Here is a 21,716-nt window from a genome sequence, read left to right as displayed (position 1 = left end):
GGCATTAACGTTCTGAACCTTAGCACAACCTGCATGACCAGGCACCTGCATGCAATGCATGAACTGCAGTGGAGTAAACACCTTAAAACCAAGGAAGTCACTCAGGCTCCCCCTGCTACCTCTTCTGCTGCTGCCGCCTCGGCGTCTTCTGCTGCAGCCGCCTTGGCCTCTTCCTCCGCCTCTGGAGGAACGTTGGCACCTGCCGCCCAGCAAACAGGGGATGTACCACCAACACCACCACCACCTCCGTCACCAAGCATCTCAACCATGTCACACGGCAGCGTTCAGCTCTCCATCTCACAAACATTTGAGAGAAAGCGTAAATTCCCACCTAGCCACCCTCGATCCCTGGCCCTGAATGCCAGCATTTCTAAACTACTGGCCTATGAAATGCTGTCATTTAGGCTGGTGCACACAGACAGCTTCAAACAGCTCATGTCGCTTGCTGTCCCACAGTATGTTGTTCCCAGCCGCCACTACTTCTCCAAGAGAGCCGTGCCTTCCCTGTACAACCAAGTATCCGATAAAATCAAGTGTGCACTGCGCAACGCCATCTGTAGCAAGGTCCACCTAACCACAGATACAAGGACCAGTAAGCGCGGCCAGGGACGCTATATCTCCCTAACTGCACACTGAGTAAATGTAGTGGCAGCTGGGCCCCAGGCGGAGAGCTGTTTGGCGCACGTCCTTCCGCCGCCAAGGATCGCAGGGCAACATTCTTTGCCTCCTGTTGCCACCTCCTCATTCTCGGCTTCCTCCTCCTCTTCTTCCACCTGCTCATCCAGTCAGCCACACACCTTCACCACCAACTTCAGCACAGCCCGGGGTAAACGTCAGCAGGCCATTCTGAAACTCATATGTTTGGGGGACAGGCCCCACACCGCACAGGAGTTGTGGCGTGGTATAGAACAACAGACCGACGAGTGGTTGCTGCCGGTGAGCCTCAAGCCCGGACTGGTGGTGTGCGATAATGGGCGAAATCTCGTTGCAGCTCTGGGACTAGCCGGTTTGACGCACATCCCTTGCCTGGCGCATGTGCTGAATTTGGTGGTGCAGAAGTTCATTCACAACTACCCCGACATGTCAGAGCTGCTGCATAAAGTGCGGGCCGTCTGTTCGCGCTTCCGGCGTTCACATCCTGCCGCTGCTCGCCTGTGTGCGCTACAGCGTAACTTTGGCCTTCCCGCTCACCGCCTCAAATGCAACGTGCCCACCAGGTGGAACTCCACCTTGCACATGCTGGACAGACTGTGCGAGCAGCAGCAGGCCATAGTGGAGTTTCAGCTGCAGCACGCACGGGTCAGTCGCACTGCGGAACAGCACCACTTTACCACCAATGCCTGGGCCTCCATGCGAGACCTGTGTGCCCTGTTGCGCTGTTTCGAGTACTCCACCAACATGGCCAGTGGCGATGACGCCGTTATCAGCGTTACAATCCCACTTCTTTGTCTCCTTGAGAAAACACTTAGGGCGATGATGGAAGAGGAGGTGGCCCAGGAGGAGGAGGAGGAGGAGGAGGAAGAGGGGTCATTTTTAGCACTTTCAGGCCAGTCTCTTCGAAGTGACTCAGAGGGAGGTTTTTTGCAACAGCAGAGGCCAGGTACAAATGTGGCCAGCCAGGGCCCACTACTGGAGGACGAGGAGGACAAGGATGAGGAGGAGGTGGAGGAGGATGAGGATGAAGCATGGTCACAGCGGGGTGGCACCCAACGCAGCTCGGGCCCATCACTGGTGCGTGGCTGGGGGGAAAGGCAGGACGATGACGATATGCCTCCCACAGAGGACAGCTTGTCCTTACCCCTGGGCAGCCTGGCACACATGAGCGACTACATGCTGCAGTGCCTGCGCAACGACAGCAGAGTTGCCCACATTTTAACGTGTGCGGACTACTGGGTTGCCACCCTGCTGGTACAAAGACAATGTGCCCACCTTACTTCCTGCACTGGAGCGTGATAGGAAGATGCGCGAGGACAAGCGCACGTTGGTAGACGCGCTACTGAGAGCATTCCCAAATGTCACAGGGAACAAGTGGAAGCCCAAGGCCAAGGCAGAGGAGGAGCAAGAGGTCGCCAAGGCAGCTGTGTCACGGCCAGCTCCTCTGAGGGCAGGGTTAGCATGGCAGAGATGTGGAAAAGTTTTGTCAACACGCCACAGCTAACTGCACCACCACCTGATACGCAACGTGTTAGCAGGAGGCAACATTTCACTAACATGGTGGAACAGTACGTGTGCACACCACTCCACGTACTGACTGATGGTTCGGCCCCATTCAACTTCTGGGTCTCTAAATTGTCCACGTGGCCAGAGCTAGCCTTTTATGCCTTGGAGGTGCTGGCCTGCCCGGCAGCCAGCGTTTTGTCTGAACGTGTATTCAGCACGGCAGGGAGCGTCATTACAGACAAACGCAGCCGCCTGTCTACAGCCAATGTGGACAAGCTGACGTTCATAAAAATGAACCAGGCATGGATCTCACGGGACCTGTCCATCCCTTGTGCAGATTAGACATTAACTACCTCCCCTTAACCATATATTATTGTACTCCAGGGCACTTCCTCATTCAATCCTATTTTTATTTTCATTTTACCATTATATTGCAAGGCTACCCAAAGTTGAATGAACCTCTCCTCTGTCTGGGTGCCGGGGCCTAAATATATGCCAATGGACTGTTCCAATGTTGGGTGACGTGAAGCCTGATTCTCTGCTATGACATGCAGACTGATTCTCTGCTGACATGAAGACAGATTCTCTGTTATGGGACCTCTCTCCTCTGCCTGGGTGCTGGGCCTAAATATATGCCAATGGACTGTTGCAGTGGTGGCTGACGTGAAGCCTGATTCTTTGCTATGACATGCAAACTGATTCTCTGCTGACATTAAGACAGATTCTCTGTTACGGGACCTCTCTCCTCTGCCTGGGTGCTGGGTCTAAATATCTGACAATGGACTGTTGCAGTGGTGGCTGATGTGAAGCCTGATTCTCTGCTATGACATGCAGACTGATTCTCTGCTGACATGAAGACAGATTCTCTGTTACGGGACCTCTCTCCTCTGCCTGGGTGCCTGGGCCTAAATATATGCCAATGGACTGTTCCAATGTTGGGTGACGTGAAGCCTGATTCTCTGCTATGACATGCAGACTGATTCTCTGCTGACATGAAGACAGATTCTCTGTTACGGGACCTCTCTCCTCTGCCTGGCTGCCTGGGCCTAAATATATGCCAATGGACTGTTCCAATGTTGGGTGACGTGAAGCCTGATTCTCTGCTATGACATGCAGACTGATTCTCTGCTGACATGAAGCCAGATCCTCTGTTACGGGACCTCTCTCCTCTGCCTGGGTGCTGGGCCTAAATATATGACAATGGACTGTTGCACTGGTGGCTGACGTGAAGCCTGATTCTCAGCTATGACATACAGACTAATTCTCTGCTGACATGAAGCCAGAGTCTCTGTTACGGGACCTCTCTCCTCTGCCTGGGTGCTGGGCCTAAATATATGACAATGGACTGTTGCACTGGTGGCTGACGTGAAGCCTGATTCTCTGCTGACATGAAGACAGATTCTCTGTTACAGGACCTCTCCCCTCTGCCTGGGTGCCTGGGCCTAAATATATGCCAATGGACTGTTCCAATGTTGGGTGACGTGAAGCCTGATTCTCTGCTGACTTGTAGACAGATTCTCTGCTGACATGAAGCCAGATTCTCTGTTACGGGACCTCTCTCCTCTGCCTGGGTGCCGGGGCCTAAATATCTGAGAATGGACTGTTCCAGTGGTGGGTGACGTGAAGCCAGATTCTCTGCTATGGGACCTCTCTCCAATTGATATTGGTTAATTTTTATTTATTTTATTTTTATTTTAATTCATTTCCCTATCCACATTTGTTTGCATGGGATTTACCTACATGTTGCTTTCTTTTGCAGCCCTCTAGCCCTTTCCTGGGCTGTTTTACAGCCTTTTTAGTGCCGAAAAGTTTGGGTCCCCATTGACTTCAATGGGGTTCGGGTTCGGGACGAAGTTCGGATCGGGTTCGGATCCCGAACCCGAACATTTCCGAGAAGTTCGGCCGAACTTCTCGAACCCGAACATCCAGGTGTCCACTCAACTCTACTAATAAGTTAAAAACTGTTCTTTTAAAGACAAAAAAATATAAGCCCTTTTCCATTGAAAAAATGCTTTTCAATGGAAAAAATTAGAAAAAATAAATTCCCCTCCACATATTTGGTATTGTCTCATCCATAACGACCCAAACGATACAATTATCACATAATTTACCCTGCATGGTGAAACCCAAAAAAAAAATTGGAAAAAAAACCTTTTATTTTGCATATTCACTATCAACCCCCCACCTATAAAACAAATACAAATGATACCTATAAAAACTACTAAAGACCCTACAAACATCAAGATCTCACACAGCTCAGCTTTGTAGAATACAAGAAATAAAAGTATTGGTCTTCAGATGCGGCAATGCAAAATCATGTGTGGCCTTCATCCATTTATTTCTAAGGGAGTGCTGAAAATGGCCGAGCAGCGCACTTGGCTATTTTATAAAGTCTTACAGCCACAACTATATATACTTCTATGGGGCCTACAGAAATAACTATTTTTGGCACTCCCAAAGAAATGAACAGGGACCAAGAATGGACGGTGGGGGCTACGTTCCAAGGATTGGTGGGCGTTCCCAATGGCGGCACTCGCACCTATCAGACATTGGTGGGATATCCTCTATTAATAAAACCCCAATGTCCACAATTGTAAAACCCCTTTAATAGGGGCATTGCTAGGTTAAAACATTTGGGGCCTGGGCCCCTGATGTTTTGTCCCAGGCCCCGGATGTACTGCCTGCTAGATAGATCCAACTGTATTGCCATCCTAAGGACAGCAATACAATTAAATCTAATGCCTTGCAAGAGCTGAAGGACCTGTGATGACATCACAGACCATATGATCAGTTTTAAATGCAGTATCTGAAAAGGACCTGCGATGATGTCACCTTCATGTGACCAGTGCAGGAGAGGACGGCTAAGCAGTGAAGAGAAGTCCTGGGAAGAAGCTGTGGTGAGGTCTCCTACATGAGGAGAGGTAAGTGAAGGGTTAGACTACTCAGTGTGAGAGACAGAGCAATGTTGGGAGTTGTAGTTATTTAACTGGGACTGTATGTTAAGGCTGAAGTTATTTGCGTGGGACAGTGGAGTAGAGTGATGTTATTTACATGGGACTGAATATTGAGGGGTGATGTTATTAACATGGGACTATATGTTAAAGGTGGCTGGGGAGGGGGTGATTTTAGTTATGTGGGACTTTATTTTGGAGGGGGCTGTAGATTAAGAGGGATGTTATTTACATGGGAATGTATAATGAGGGGGGCTGGAGAGATGGTATGATGGTATTTACATGGGAGAGGAGAGAAATATGGTGGAGGAGGGAAATAATATTATTTACATGGGACTGTATGGTGGAGGGGCTAAGGAATTATAATTTCTGAGGACAGTAAACAGAGGAATATAAATATAGGGGGAACTGCAGGGGGCATTATAAATACTTGGGGTGCTTCAAGGGAAATATTATAACAGTAGGGGGCAATATAAATACTGGGGGCACTGTGTGGGCATTATAACAGCAGGGGGCAATATAAATACTGGGGCACTTCAGGGTCAACATTATAACATTAGGGGATATTATAAATGCTGGGGGCACTGTGGGGACATTTTAAATCCAGGGGGCATTAAGCGTTCTTATTACTACTGGGGGCTCTATAGGAGGGACTTATAGATCCACATTATTTCTGTTAAGAGCATTATGGGGGGCCTTAATAATACTGAGGGGTCTGTAGAGAGCTTTATTACCACTGGGATAACAATAGGGGGGGCCTTATTTCTACTAGGGACATTATTTCTGTAAGGACATTATTATTACCGGAGGGCTTCTTCTACTAATGGAGGCATTCTTGGGAAGCACTATCACTGTTGGGGGCACTGTAGGGGGCAGACTTACTAATAAAGGCATTATAGAAGGAAATTACTATTGGTGGGACTTTGATGAGTACTATTACTATGAAGGGCACTCATTTTTCTTCAGGATAGTCTATACAGAAAAGTCAGGAACCTAAGGTGTCCGTGTGTCACACTTTGCACAGACGAGGCGTGGCTGAGAGAAGTTGCCCGGACAGAACTGAGATGATGACAGAGAAGATCTACATCAGGGGGGATGTCACCTGGGAGGCAATGGATGTGAAATGTATGTGCTGCTGTATAGAAAGTACAGTAAAATGTCTTCAGTGCTAGTGTTTGCAGGGTTTGCGATTGGTTATCTTCGAGAATTGGGCAATATTCATTGGGGCTTCGGCCCTGATCTTTTTAGACCCTAGCAACGCCCCTGCCCTTTAATCAATTTAATCAATGAATATATTGAAGGCACTACAAAATATTGCCATTAAAAACTACAATTTGTCCCACAAAAAACAAGCCCTCACATGGCTACATCGGTAGAAAAATTATATAATCTATAAATTAGCTCTTGTAAGGTGACAGAAAAGATAAATGTGCTTGCTCACCAAGCTGCAAAATGCAAACAAAGAATGGAGTTACAAATGAAGGAACACAAAGTGCCATTCTACCATGTCATTCAGCCCAATGGCCTGAAGACAAAAAAGCCTTTAAATCTAAAACAACTCAATTTGTTCGACAGGATGATGTGAATGCTTCTGAGATCCCACCTGGGCACAGTGTCTAAAATACCAGAGGGCATTTATTAAGATTGCCATTTTACCCCATGGTCTCGAGCCATCTCTTGGTGGCACGAGCCTCTTAATAATTGTGGCACATCTGACAAGGTCCAGGCACCCAAACTGAAATCTACTCTACTGTAAGTCAAGGAAGATGGTGTAAATTTCAGGTTTAATCTATGCCAGTTTCGTAGTGTAGATTATAATAAATGTGCCCTGGCCCCTCACCACCTTCTGCTCTGCCTAATCTGCTCACTTTTTGGAGAAGAGGCAAATGGTGCAAACGGAAACCTAAAAAAGTTGCAAATTTTGTACAAAAGGGGGCTGCTCCAAACTGACTATTATCAACCCCTGTATAGTGTCTAAGTGCCCCCTGTGCTTTAAATAAGCATAAGTGATATTAGAATGGTCTTTGTAAATTCTATTCTATGTAGTGTGACCAATATAGAAAATTATACGGACACTGAAGTAAGTAGAAACTGGTCATGTAATCAGAAACAAAAAGATGAAAATTTTTTATGAGTGACAGTAAAAGAAAAAAAGGAATCTTATGGATGATTTTATTGCAAAAGAGGCTCCTTGAACTTAAAGGGGTTGTCTCACTTCAGTAAGTTTCATTTATCCTGTAGAGAAAGTTAATACAAGCCACTTACTAGTATATTATTATCCATATTGCTTCCTTTGCTGGCTGGATTCATTTTTCCATCACATTATACACTGCTCGTTTCCACGGTGATCGTGCTTGCAAACTATAGGAAATAGCATCAGCCTCCCTGCTGGCCGGGACCATGGGAGCACACATAGGCTAGTGTTTTTTCCTATAAAGTACAAGCACTGCCACCACTGATGGATTGCAGGATGGTCTGTAACCATGGAAATAAGCAGTGTATAATGTGATAAAAAAAATTAATCCAGCCAGCAAAGGAAGCAATATGGATTATAACAATACATTAGTAAGTGCCTGCATTAACTTTCTCTACATGATAAATGCCATTTACTGAAGTGAGACAACCCCTTTAAAATCTCTAGTGGGACATTTATTTGGGTCATATGCATTCTACTAATGGGTAATAAATTATGCAGAGGAGTGAAGCATCTAAAAAACATACCTAGTCCCTAAAGTAAACTCTTTATAATATAAATCACCAAGCAAAATGTGCTAGTGACACTAGAGGGTGCCCCTAAAGTCTTGGGATCCATTATTCAACTGGTGAAACCATTTGTTATCACTTTGTCATGGTGGCGGGTCATGCTATCTGCCGTACCTCTTCTACTGGAGAGCAAGACCTTGCTCACCTGCTCAGTAGCTTCCGGTCCATGTGGAGTTTCCCTTTCCCTGCCCAATAGTCCTGACCACCAGAGTAACAATTCACCTTCCTCACAGCCCGAGGCCTACTACCTGTTGGCAATTCCTTTTTCCACCCGTATCAGTTGAATGCTCTCTCTAGCCCTTAAAATGGCCATCATGCTCTCACCATAATGTTTCCAAGCCAATGGATGGTCATCCTGGGGTACTTTGGGCACTTTCCAAAGTTGTATGCTAGTTGTCTTCTAAGGTGTGCCAATTGTTAGTTTGCCTGTTCATTGCATGGACTTCTGCCTATCTTCTGGTATTGACTTTTCTCTGTCTGCCCTGATTCTTGCCTGATCTTCATTCTGACCCTAATCAGAACAGTTTTTTAAATGTTTTAATTACTCAAAACATATGTTCTTCAACCAGAGAGTATAAAATTGTGTACTTTTAAAATCTAAGTAACAATCAACATCCACCACTTTAAAATGAGTACGAGTATGTACACAACTATAAGAATTTTTCAACATCAACAGATCTAAGAATACTTGGGAATTGATGGGTGAAGGACAAGCAAAACTCATTAATATTCTGTTGTCCTCAGCCTCAGTTCTATTGCCAGCCCAAACAAAAAACATGTTGTTTATACTGTATAATGCTTGCATGTCAAGATCTTGTCACTAAAACGGGGGTGTACTCCATCTACTTTTCCTTTTGTTCAGAACCTTTTGGTTGGAGAAAAAATGAGTTAGCATCTGACACTTTTGTCTAGCAATGTATGGCGCCAGAGCAGCCATAGTCTGCATAGCTGGCACAATTGGTGTTATTGGCGGAATACTCAACCTTGACAGGAGTCCTAAATAAACAATAGTATCTTTAAAGAGTGTTTCTGTACATGTTCAGTCTGAAAGATGACCTTACTATGGGTCATGTGCAAAGCACATGACCCTAGAAGGTATTGACTTATCATATGGTATATTGACAAAGTTGAAATATGCAAGCAAGAGTGACGTCGCTCTTTATCAGAAATTCCTCAATAGATTTCATAGCAAATATTAAATCAGTAAACTTGAATGTGTTAACTGGTTTAACACCTTGGATGTGGACCCATTCATTTCAAAGTGGCAAGAATAGGCATTTCTCTATTATGGGCGGACCGTTCTGTTCCACAAATTGCAATCCACAATATACGAAATGACTCTTCATATGGAAGTTGCCTCAGTGGTTAACAACCTTGGAGCACTTGAGTCCTAGATTTGAATTCAACCAAGGACAACATCTGCAGGGAATTTGGAATGTCCTCTCCATGTTTTTATGGTTTCCTTCTTGGTACTCTGGTCTCCTCCAACACTCCAACGATACTCCAAAGCTTTGAAAATGAGTAAAATGAATAAATAAATTGTTATCCTAAATAATTGTTCCTATATACAAAGATATAATAACATTTGCAAAGACAGGTTTACTCTGCAGTCATACTAAACCCTCATATTGAGAGATTAGCCAACATATTCTACTGTGAAGGACATGTCTGAGCCCGAGCACCGGGCCAAGGATTCTCAATTAGCACGGGACCTAACATTCACCTACCTGTGCCATATGGGCAATACCAGGAGCCAGTGGGCAAATTGTAGGAACGTAATGTCCGACTCTTAGCCAACTCACCAGTTACCTCCAGTATGTAGCCATGCTTGCAGTGTCTGTGAGTCCCACTCAAGACTGGCTGATATGGCCCAGGCCTCGCAGGTGCACCTAAACGTAGCCTGTGTATGGAAAACGGGTAAATTTAAATTGGAGTTTAAATACGCTCCTGTAATTTGCCAACTGGCTCCTGGTATTGCCCATATGGCACAGGTAGGTGAGTTTTAGGTCTGGAGCTACTTGAGAAACCTTGGCACGATGCTCAATCTCAGACATGTCCTTTACAGAAGGATATGTTGACTAATCTCTCAATTTTAACATCAGTATGAGGGTTTAGTACGACAGCAGAGTGCACCTGTCTTATCAAATGTTACTATATTGGTCTATTGGTTATTACATTCACATAATTGCTATCTTGTGTAGAATGTCTATTGTGGTAGTTGTGCTCTGCTGCGGGCATCCTCCACTGTATGCCTTTTTGCTGGGGATCATCATTAGCAATGGGCTACAAGTGCAGGATTTGCTCCGCTGTATACACATGCACAGCTGCATATGGGTTTGAGCACTTCCTGCCTGTTTAACACCACACCATTTTTCAGTTGGTGAGTATATTGAGATGTTTGTATTTGTATAAAGTCCAATATAAATGTAAAAACACAAATGCAATAGCACTCTGCAACCAGCACTCTGTCCTGCCTCTATGCTGGATGTTGAATGATGCATTAGTGTACATTTTGGCCAAAGCGTAATAAGCCACTCACCACGTCAAGGTTTCCTCCATGAGTGGTCCCTAACACTAGTTTCTACCTGTTATGGGCCATGACAGCCACACAAAGTCCAGGGAGTGCAAAACCAATTTAAATGTGCCTGTTTTCTATCCACAGGCTACATTTGGGTGCACATGCGAGGCCTGGGCCATATCAGCCAGTCTTGAGTGGGACTCGCAGACTCCTCCCATTACAAGCATGGCTACATATTTGAGGTACCTGGTGCGTTGGCTATGAGTTGGACCTTACGCTCCTGTAATTTTCCCACTGGCTCATGGTATTGTCCATATGGCACAGTTAGGTACCGAGCTACTTGAGAAACATTGGCGTGGTGATCGGGCTCAGACATGTCCTCCACAATAGGATATGTTGGGTAATCTCTCTTTTTTAACACAAGTATGAGAGTTTATTATGAGCGCAGAGTACACCTGTCTTTGCAAATGTTATTATATTGTTAAGTTGGTTATCACATCCACATAATTGCTATCTATTGTGGTTCTTGTGGTCCGCTGCAGGCATCCTCCACTGTATGCATTTTTGCTGGAGATTGCCATTAGCAATGGGCCACAAGTGTAGGATTTGCTCCTCTGTATACACATGCACAACTGCATATGGGTTTGAGCACTACCTGCCTGTTTAACACCACACAATTTTTTCAGTTGGTTTGTCAATATACAAAGACCCTAAGGTTAGATGTTCTGGAAGAACAGGGATCCCATATAACCAGAATAACTTCTAAATCACTTGCTGTTTATAGAACAAGGGATAAGTGGGTAATTAGGTATCACACAAATAGCTTAAGTATTTGCATAAATGACTATATTCAGTGTCAAGATTCCTAATTAAAGCGACAAAACTGTTACTTAGCACCTACAAAGGACTGGTTACTGGTGAAACTGCACATACTGGCTGAGGAAACTCTTTAATAGGGGATCTTTAAATGACAATGGACTGCGACTATTGTAATAGGGTAAACATCATTATCAGTAATCACTCAGATGATTGATGACACAAGTGACCTACAGACACCGCCAATAATAATAACAATCATTTACAAGCATGGAGTATTGTGTACACCTTCATTCATATCTGGTCATAAACTTGCTAAAATGCTGATAGTTATCTTTGTTCAGAAAGGTCTAGTCATCGTGCCTATCAGAGAAATTTACATTATCACAATTCATTAACGACATCAAGAGTAGAATGAGCGTTTATAGTAATATCGTTCAGTCGATATATACATTCACAATTCAAATTTCACTTTGGATCTTTAAAAAACGGAGTATTCTTCAGGTTTGACACAGACACAAAATTATCAATGGCATAAAAATTACACCATGAAAACGTTCTGGAATGGCTGAACTAATTGGAAAACATCTCCTTGGTGGTCACATGCAGAGAGGATTCTAAACCTGTTATAGGCTTTAGGCTCCAGGCTGTTCTTTTGACTATTACAGATATCTTTAGTTCTGCTTTGTGATTGGTAGAGGTCTATAATTTACAGGTATATAAGGCATATACATTGAGCAGTAATCTAGACAAAGAAACAATCTCCAAATACTGTAGCTATCTCTCAGTAACATGGATAAGAAGATTTCTCTTCTCCTGCTTTTTGTGGTGGGACAGGTGACGAGTGTTCCTCTATCTGCATCATCACAGGTAAGATAATTTCCTATGTCTCTAGTAACATAGAATCTTCTCAAATGTTATGCCAGTCTCTGCACATTTTAGGAAGGAAGAAACAGTTAACATTGTCCCATTCATATGAAAGGGAAGTGTAGATATCCTTGCTTTTATATCAAATCAGATTGAAGTTTTATTAACTTATTATATTAATGAAGACATTTATTTTTCACGATGGGAGTTTTAGCCCAGTATAATCCACTTTACAACTCATTTTTCATCATTGGCATTTTCAGTTCTGTTATAAGGTGTTACTAATGATCACATGTATTTCTTCTCCAGCTTTCCATACCTGGATTAGATGAACCTGGTAAGAGCTCCTCAGTGTTATTTGGGCTGTCCTTCAGTGTTTGTGCCACTCTTTATTCTTTAAGTGTGTCTCTGGTGTCTGGATTGAATTTTACTAGTACCATACTTACTATTCTAGTGAATTCTTAAACATAACAATAATAATCAGCTCTTTCTTGTGAAAATCATATCCTCAAATCCTGAGAAATGCTTATTTTCATTTGTATGCAGCTAAGGTTTTCAGTGCACTGTGGGTAGAGATTATCAGTTCAGTGCACCATTGCTCCATCAGTAACACCATCCAGTGTCTCCCCGCTCTGGTGTCATTGACAGTACTTGATATTTCAGAGCAGATAATTGTGACATGGGGAAGTCTAGTCCAAAAAAATAAGTGAAAAAAGTCCAGCTTACAATACAAATTGTTGCATCATTATTCTTCATGGGTACTAAAATCCAAGTGTGACATCATATACAGAAACATAGCATTACAGTTTATGCATTTAGGATTCCAAAATACGATGCCATCATGAATAAGGCAACGCTTTTTATTGGAAGCTGGATATTTTTTTGGGGATCCGTGTTTATGGTCAGTGCCTCCATTTAGTGGTACACAGTTTAGCATAGCTATTGTCCCTTATAGGGGATGTCTAGTGCACAGAAATGAGCAGCCTCACCCACAGAGCACCAAAATCTATATTTGCCTAGAAACAAAGCATTTCACAAAGCTAGAGAACCGAATTATTGCATGAAAGGTATTTTTACATTTTGGATTACCAATCCTACATGACAGCATGCCTACATTTATATTTGGAGGCGACAGGCTTCTTTTAAAGTAAACAATCTTCTAGCAGCAATTTCTAGAGCATGAGAAGATGAGAAGATTTATATATAGTCTTTAGTGAAAGATTTAGAATAACTTTTAATTTAGTCATTTAAAGTAGAGGTGACAACATTTCTTAAAATTAATTTTGGTTTGTTTGTCTGAAATTTGATTTGGGTATACACATTTTCCACCTAAATCAAAAGTGCTTTAAAAATCTGTAAAACCTCTCTCTCACCATCTCTCAAATTCTACCCAAATGAATTTAAAGTATTTAATTTAAAACATTTGGGTTGAATATCTATTCTAACAAATCAGTTCTCTCAAGTCTAGTTTAAAACTCTTCTCATTCTGATTTATAATAATATTAAACTTATTCACCAATATGTATTGGCTGCTGATATATGTGACACACGTCCTTCATTATAGATATGCTTTTAGCTACAGATTCTGAAGCAGCAGAAGAACCTGAAGAAAACTTTGCCAAGATAATAAAGGTCAACAAAGGTAACCGCTTAGTTATGTTTCCTGTCAATGTGCAGTAAGTGATGAGTTATAGACATCACACAAGGTAATTCTCAATTATTTACATTAATAATTTAGATAATATCTTAAAGCCATCAAATTTATTTAGTCATTAAATAAATTGTTGGTCTGGAATTACTTTAGTGTACGTGACATGGGGCAAGGGTCATATGCTTCAAGGGTATGCTGACCAATGAGTGATAATTACTTAATTTGCACTGACCCTGGCAATGGCCAAGGGCAGTGATGGCTAACCTCCGGCACTCCAGCTGTGGTGAGACTCCCAGCATGCCCCATTCATTTATATGGAGTTCTGAGAACAGCAAAGCAAGTGCCTATCTTGAGGGTTGTAGTTTTACCACAGCTGCAGTACCGGAGGCTATCCATCACAGCCCTAGGGTCATGTAGCTTTCATAGGTTACCAACAGCTATCCCCTTTGAACTTTCAGCTCCACAAGTTTCTTATCAAACTAATGGTCTACTAAAATCATTCCTTGTAAACAAAGAGTAGTTGTTAATAGTATATAATAAGACTGTGTAAACCTGAAGGGGTTTCTGGTCCTTTAACATTGATGGCCTATCCCCAGGGGTTCAATGTAAAATTTAGGCTGGAACTTACTAGCAGTACATACTATCCGCCGATTGCCCTTTCCATCACCATTATATTATATTTACTGTATATCTTATATCTATATATTATATTAAGAATATGAAGAGAATATTAATAGACCTAATTAAGAATATGAGAAAATGTCTCTGTATAGAGTAGTTTTTAGAAATCAAACATAATGGAATAGGATATGCAGTAGTACTGTAGTACATAAGATGGATATCAGATAGATTACACACTTCGTGTTCAACCATTGACTCCTCTCTCTGTGTTGTCTATGGGTCTAAAAGTCTAGATTAGTGAAATTAAGTGACCTGAGTATTTGATTTGTAAAGTAATGGTATATACTGCATTTAAAATGTCACCATCTTCTTTATTTAGAAAATGCCTTGAACTTATATCAAGGTGACATATTGAAAACATCTGGACGCAGCGCTACGTCCTGCACAGGGTGCTTGTGGCCCAAATCTGCCAATGGGACGGTCAATGTGCCTTATTCGTTTGCCTCCAATTATAGTAAGTTTTTTTTAATGTTATATCTAATTTGGCCGCCCTAACTGTTTTATAGTAGATTTAATATTGTATAAATGTTCTTTTAACCCCAGGTAGTTGGAACCTCAACTTGTTTCAGACGTCAATGGGGGAATTCGAAACCCTTACCTGTGTGAGGTTTGTGCCTCGGACAACGGAGAATGACTACCTTAATATTATGTCTAGGGGGTAGGTATCTATAATATTGTAATCTATGATTATAAGTGTGAAACAAGTGAAGAAATAGAAACCTTTGTCTACTATTGTGTGTGAAGCTTGGTGTACCTATACTAAGAAAAATATTATTCCATAATGAATTATCATTTTAGACTCAACAATTCCCGACACTTGGCTACAAAAACCTTATTTTACCTTGGGCACACAATAACACTGTTAAAAATTATGATCTTTGCTTATGCATTTCAAACATTTCAAGTAGGTATGACCGGACCTGTGGATGTTTCGGTTTGCCGGGTTTCTATTAACTTCGGGTCAAAATTTGAGAAACGAACTTGACTCGAACTCAAACCCCATTGCAGTCAATGGGGACCTGAACTTTGGTGCACAAAAATGTATGTAAAACAGTCATAGAAGAGCTAGAGGGCTGCAAAGGGAAGAGAAATCGGGGTAAGAGCAGGAGAATTACCTTGCAAACAAATGTGGAGAGGGAAATGATTTAAAATAACATAGAAAAAAATAAAAATAATAATCTTGAACTAGGAGTCTGATTTCAAAGTGAAATAGGAGGTTGAGGAGGTGGTGGACATGGTGGTGTAGGTGGAAGTGGCGGTGGAGGAGGAGGTAGCCAACATTTTTATTTTTTTTATAAATTCGTCATCCAATTTCACTATCACGTGTGCAGTGCAGGTGTACCTCACACCAAAAAAGTTTATATGTCACCCACAGATCTAACAGACGGAATAACTATATTAATTCCCCTGTCACGAATGCAGTGCAGGTGTACCTCACACCAAAAATATTTAGATGTTAACCACTGATCTAACAGACAGATTAACTATATTATTTTCCTGTTATGTATGCAGTGCAGGTGTACCTCACACCAAAAATGGGTATGTGTCACCCACCGATCTAACAAACAGATTAACTATATGAATTTCATTGTCATGAATGCAGTGCAGGTGTACCTAACATCAAAAAGGGGTAAATGTCACCAAACCGAACTAACAGACAGGTTAACTATTATATTTTTGTGTAAGGGGTACAAAGATAGTACATTACACCCACAAAAAATCGCTATATGTCACCCACAAAATAAATAGCCAGATGAAATTCCTAACGCACTCCCTCACTTCAGCTGGCTGCTTCCTGTCCCTGCACTACTCAGAGCTCATGGGAGGTGCGACACGTGATCCAGCTTGTTTAGAGACTGGGTCACATGATGCACCAGCCAATCACAGCCATGCCATTACTAGGCATGGCTATGATGGCTTCTAAATGCCCACAACTTAAAAGCTTGTTGATAAGCAGCCTTTCAGCAAGCTTTATTAAATGCCCGAACACCAAACCCAAAATTTTGCGGCAAAGTTCGGGTTTGCTCAACCCTAACTTGAAGCATAGCTTTTAGACATTACAAGCTAACAGCAAAGGTAGAATGAAAACATGCACGTAGAGACCAGATTTCTATCATCATTATGTGTCCTAGATGACTTGTAGAATAAAAGTTATTGTTAAAAGCTATGCAATATGCACAGTATAAAAGAACATTTGAAGGGAGCCAGCCCAGCTAGTCCATACACCAGAGTGATTGGATTTTTGGAGGAATGTGCGACCTGATCCAATTTTCCTTATCTTATTAGTTGACTAGATTTGGTCACAGTTTGAAATATAGTGATGAAAGAGCTGAAGGGAACTGAAATTCACTGCTGACAATCTATGAAGCGGTCATTAGAATAATAGAAAACCACCGTGGTCTGTATTTGCATGGAGTCTGTCAGTCTGTTGTGTCAAGGGCTCCATTATACCACAATACAACTCCTGAGCCTCCTCGTTAAAAGCTCTTGGGATTTTCCATCCCTCACTAATTTATGATCAATAATTCCTAAACTTAATTGTAGCACAGTAATAATATGAAATGATAGTTATTTAGCTATAAAATAACTCATTTTGTCTCCTGTACAAGATTATATGAATCAGAATATTAGTGATTACTTTGATGTTTTGTCTACTTGTTTCTTATGCTTTATCATTTTTGACCAATTTCTTGATGTTAGTAATAATAATGTCCTATTTATATTCAGATGTGCATCATTTGTGGGCCGGATAGGTGGAGGTCAGATGGTTGCAGTAGACATGGATGGCTGTATGTACAGAGGAATTGTACAGCATGAGCTAAACCATGCCCTGGGATTCTACCATGAGCATACAAGGAGTGACCGGGATAACTATGTCACCATCATGTACCAGTACATATCACCAGGTAATTCCTTCTCAGTAAATATATTTCCATATTTTTCCTTATTTTGTCCTACAGATATAAATTGCATGTGAACAGGGTTGTGGAAACCCCAGTTACCTGCATTGGATGCAAACTTCACATGGTTTCGGGTGCAGAATCCACACCAAAATCTACATAAAATCCAACACATGTTAACATGTTAACCCTTATAGAGATGCTTTCTTTTATAGGTAATATAATAAATTTTGAAATGCAAAACACCAATAACCTTGGTCTTGAGTATGACTATGGATCAGTGATGCATTATGACAGGTAAGGTCATTAGCTCATTACTTATTGGCAAAATGAATAATCCACTGTGACTAATACTAAAACAAATACAATTCTGGAATATTATTTTATATGCTGTATTATATGGTCACATTCTAATGTGTTATAACTTTTTTTTTCTGATAGTTTCGCTTTCTCAAACACTTCTGGACAACCCACCATTGTGACCATACCGGTCCCAAACATCCCAATTGGGCAAATTAATGGACTGAGTGTTTTAGATGTCGCTAAAATCAACCAATTGTATCAATGCAGTAAGTTATTGCAGGTCTACAGATTTCAGAAAGTTGTATAAAAGATCCATCGCGGTCATTGATCAAATTGTGTTTCTCCTAATAGATGTCTGTGCCAATTTACTTAATGAAAAGAATGGAAGTCTAACATCCGCCAACTACCCATCAGCCTACCCGAATAATGCCAGCTGTGTTTGGCTGATCAGAACACCATCAGATCAGGTACCGTAGTTAAGAGGCTGAACTATTAACAAAGAACCAAAGCTACTTAGTTTTTGACACAAGACCATATTTTTTAATTTTTATAAATTCAATATCTAGTATACAAGGAACTAAATTATCCAACTGTTATTAGTGGAGATAAGTGAATAAGTTATAGAAAAGTTTCCCCAAAAATTGGAATTCAGGCGAATACGAAGATTCTTAAATCTATTTTTGAGCAATCAATCAAAATGGTGGCTACAATGGTTTGTACACGACAGAAGACGACAGCCACCAAACAGCGACAGCCACCAAAAAAGGAACAGTTTTAGATAGTTTCTTAGCCAAAAACAGACCGGTGGTGTGTGACTTCCTACTACCATCCGTTTACCCAAAGCCATGAATGTCACTGTCAAGTTGATATTTCTAATGTTGTCTTGGCTTTGAAGAGATTGAAAGAGGTTTGATACAGCCCTAGAAGACCACAGACATTTTAAGGCAAATGAGAGACTTTCAATTTGGTTTGATTTTAGTTGGGCCTGAAATCTGACAATGAATTCATGTCAACTGAATTAAAATTTTGTGCTTTTAGTATATTTTTGCCATGAACTAATCAAGTATCAGTCTTCATACCATATCTTCAGAATGTATCTAATCTTCTACTGATTTGATGATTTTTTGTTTGTTTGTTTTTTAGGTTGCTTTGAACTTTGTTGCCTTTGATGTCCAGTCATCTCCCAATTGTATATCTGACTATATTAGGATTTATGATGGCCCCACTAAGAGAGATCCCCTGGTGTTGGACAGAACTTGTGGGACTGTCTTGATCCCTCCAATTATTGCCTCTACTAACCAGTTATTGGTTGAGTTTTCCAGTGACAGCAGTGGTACTGGGGTAGGCTTTACAGCCTCATACAGCTCAGGTACACTATTATATACTAAATCTTTTATTCTAACTTGTACTTTTTTATTTCAATGTTTAAAGAGAATGCCTCTACATAAAATGTCCTATAGTTTAAATAAAGTTTGTATGTTAAACCTATTTTGTTTAGAATTTAGTAAGTTTTTGTGTTTTCCATGCCACTATTTATATTCAAACAAAATCCTAAATTATGGCTGATGTCACTGAGTAATGATAATGGCAAGTCTTCCTGTTCTGTGAAGATCATTTTTCAACAGTCATATCATTATTACTTCAAGCATGATCACAATGATTTTAGAGGTATACCAATTAATTTGTAAGTGTGTGTGTTTGTGGGGGGAGGGGCTTTTACATTCCAGGAGGAAAAAGAGTGGGCAGTTGAAATGGAATACTTTTATTTTTAGAGAGCTAAGCCTTTGCTGTTGGTGTTGGATATTTAATGTTACTGGAAAACTTATTTAAAAGAAAAGGTTTATAATATTGATGGACTATCCTTAGGATAGACTATTTACCTCTTCCAATCAGATTTTCATGAGTAGCTCTGGAACAAAAAGATTGACCCTGAAACTGCACAGCTTCATAAAATGCATAGTGGATGGAGCTAGATACTGAAGCGCTGCTCCCATTGAAGTGATTACTGCAGTAACGAGGTCTGTCCATAACATATTGTATGGAGCCATTTGGTTCTAGCTTTGTCTTCTAGAACCCGAGCTATTCAGGAACAGCCTATTGGTGGGGTGCACCAATCAAATATTGATTGTCTATCCTAAGGATAGATCAGCAAAACAAAAGTCTTAGAATGCCCTTTTAAAGTCTATCTGGCTTTTTTTTTGGGGGGGGGGCTCAAAGTTCAGTTTATCTGAAAAAAAAAGCTAATATCAGATAGTGTTTTACACTTCTTTTTCTTTTAATTCTTCAGACTACCATATTAAATACAATGCGAATGGTAATGTAAAATATGTTGTGTAGGAATATTCTACTTTAATAATGACATTAAAATGTATTTCCCTCAGTGCAATGTGGAGGAACATTCTATACCCCTGGAAGAAACGTTACATCCCCCGGTTACCCCAATTCCTACGGCCCAAACATGAATTGCATCTACACCATTACAGCTCCTATTAGAAAGAAGGTAAAGTGATTTTTATTTTTTTCAGTTTGTCTGAAGCCCCACAAAAATATTTTTAATTTATTATTTTAGGCGTTCTAAAATTAATCTGTAAAAAAGTTTTATTAGAGCAATAAAGTTCTAAAATATTTCCACCTAATTTTTTTCAACCTACACAAATGATAATTTTGTCTTGTGAACTTCTCAGTAATGATTCATATGTTGCAGTCTGACCCACTTGATATTTCAATCTTTGCTTCTGATCTTTCCAGATTTCCTTCAAGGTTGCTGATTTTCAGACAGAGGCTAGTCAGTACTGCATCTATGACTATTTAGAGATCCAGGATGGGTCCAACTGGAAGGGTCCATTCTGTGGGAACTATAAAATCCCTTCCTTTATCTCTCAAGGCAATTCACTGTGGCTGAGATTTGTTAGTGATGACAGAACTCAGTTTAGAGGCTTCCAGGCATCATATAAATTTGGTGAGTACTAAAGCCTCGTCTTTATATGTCCTTAATAATACCTAAGACATTATATCTAAAGGTCAACAAAACAAGTGCAATCATATTAATTATGTTATCATCCAGAAAAGAGCATGATATGGTCAAATAACATGAGATGCTATTGCATGTGAGAACAACCCCTACAATGTCTTGTACAATGTCTACTTGTTAGACTCACTTAATGATATTAAGATCACAAAACATTCCTCTACAATTTGCTATAATCGGTGAGGAAACCTGACAGTAAGGCCTAGTTCACACGAACGTATGGCTTTTATAGTTTTTTGCGGTCCGTTTTTCACGGATCCGTTGTTTCGTTTGAGTTCCGTTGTGTTTCCGCTTCCTTTCAGTTTTCCGTATGCCACGTACAGTATACAGTAATTACATAGAAAAAATTGGGCTGGGCATAACATTTTCAATACATGGTTCAGAAAAAATGGAATGGATATGGAAGACATACGGATGCATTTCTGTATGTGTTCCATTTTTGTTGCGGACCCATTGACTTGAATGGAGCCACGGAACGTGATTTGCGGGCAATAATAGGACATGTTCTATCTTTCCACGAAACGGAAAAACAGATATACGGAAACGGAATGCATACGGAGTACATTCCGTTTTTTTTTGCGGAACCATTGAAATTAATGGTTCCGTATACGGACCGTATACGGGACACAAAAAAATTACCCGTACACTTGCAAAAAAAACGTTTGTGTGAACTTGGCATAAGTGTTCAGTGTTTCTGCAGCACCGCCTTAGGCAACATTAGATATGCACACCAGTAAACCAGAGGATCCTCCAGTGGACCAGTCTCTGATAACATAGTTGGTCCCAAAAGTCCAGAAAAAATAATAATAATTTGGCTTTCTTTGGAGATTTTTTTTTTTTTTTACACCAGGGTCTATAGGTCTGAATCAAAACCTATTAGACTTTTTTGATATGAGGGTTTGGCCCTGAGAAGTCTGAGGATCCCATTTTATTCATATAAAATTCACTAAAAGTCTATATGAAAACAAATTATAGACATGGATGGCTGCTTCAAAAGCATTTCTTTTTCCTAACCTATCCTTCTTTGTTAGGGTTATTTCACTAATCAACCTCTGCCCCAATCATGAACTGATTGATG

At 41.0% G+C, this 21,716-nt stretch overlaps 2 protein-coding genes across 2 annotated transcripts in view; one reads left to right on the top strand and one right to left on the bottom strand.

Moving 5' to 3' along the window:
• LOC122921328 (embryonic protein UVS.2-like) overlaps positions 1-10,768 on the bottom strand; it is a 31,360-nt gene extending 20,592 nt beyond the window's left edge. The window contains exon 1 of the mRNA XM_044271304.1: positions 10,639-10,768. Within this exon, the coding sequence (XP_044127239.1) occupies positions 10,639-10,768 (130 nt within the window). The remainder of the gene's footprint in view (positions 1-10,638) is intronic.
• Positions 10,769-12,000: 1,232 nt separating this feature from the next.
• LOC122921327 (embryonic protein UVS.2-like) lies at positions 12,001-20,580 on the top strand. Its single transcript, XM_044271303.1, has 12 exons — positions 12,001-12,078; positions 12,385-12,412; positions 13,640-13,717; positions 14,727-14,861; positions 14,951-15,065; positions 17,135-17,313; positions 17,523-17,604; positions 17,749-17,876; positions 17,962-18,077; positions 18,754-18,979; positions 19,992-20,110; positions 20,359-20,580. Exons 1-12 carry the CDS (start codon positions 12,001-12,003, stop codon positions 20,578-20,580), a joined length of 1,506 nt encoding a protein of 501 aa, XP_044127238.1.
• Positions 20,581-21,716: the final 1,136 nt, after the last annotated feature.

The sequence above is a fragment of the Bufo gargarizans genome, chromosome 11, assembly GCF_014858855.1.
Source record: "Bufo gargarizans isolate SCDJY-AF-19 chromosome 11, ASM1485885v1, whole genome shotgun sequence".
NCBI lineage: Eukaryota > Metazoa > Chordata > Amphibia > Anura > Bufonidae > Bufo > Bufo gargarizans.
This window is presented reverse-complemented; position numbering and strand designations above follow the sequence as displayed.

What these genes read in the sequence shown, in the direction of transcription:
- LOC122921327 (XM_044271303.1), top strand. Translation starts at nt 12,001, where the DNA reads ATGGATAAGAAGATTTCTCTTCTCCTGCTTTTTGTGGTGGGACAGGTG. An exon ending in CTTAATATTATGTCTAGGGG is followed by an intron (nt 15,066 to 17,134) that starts GTAGGTATCTAT and finishes ATTTATATTCAG; the next exon opens with ATGTGCATCATTTGTGGGCC. An exon ending in GTACCAGTACATATCACCAG is followed by an intron (nt 17,314 to 17,522) that starts GTAATTCCTTCT and finishes TTTCTTTTATAG; the next exon opens with GTAATATAATAAATTTTGAA.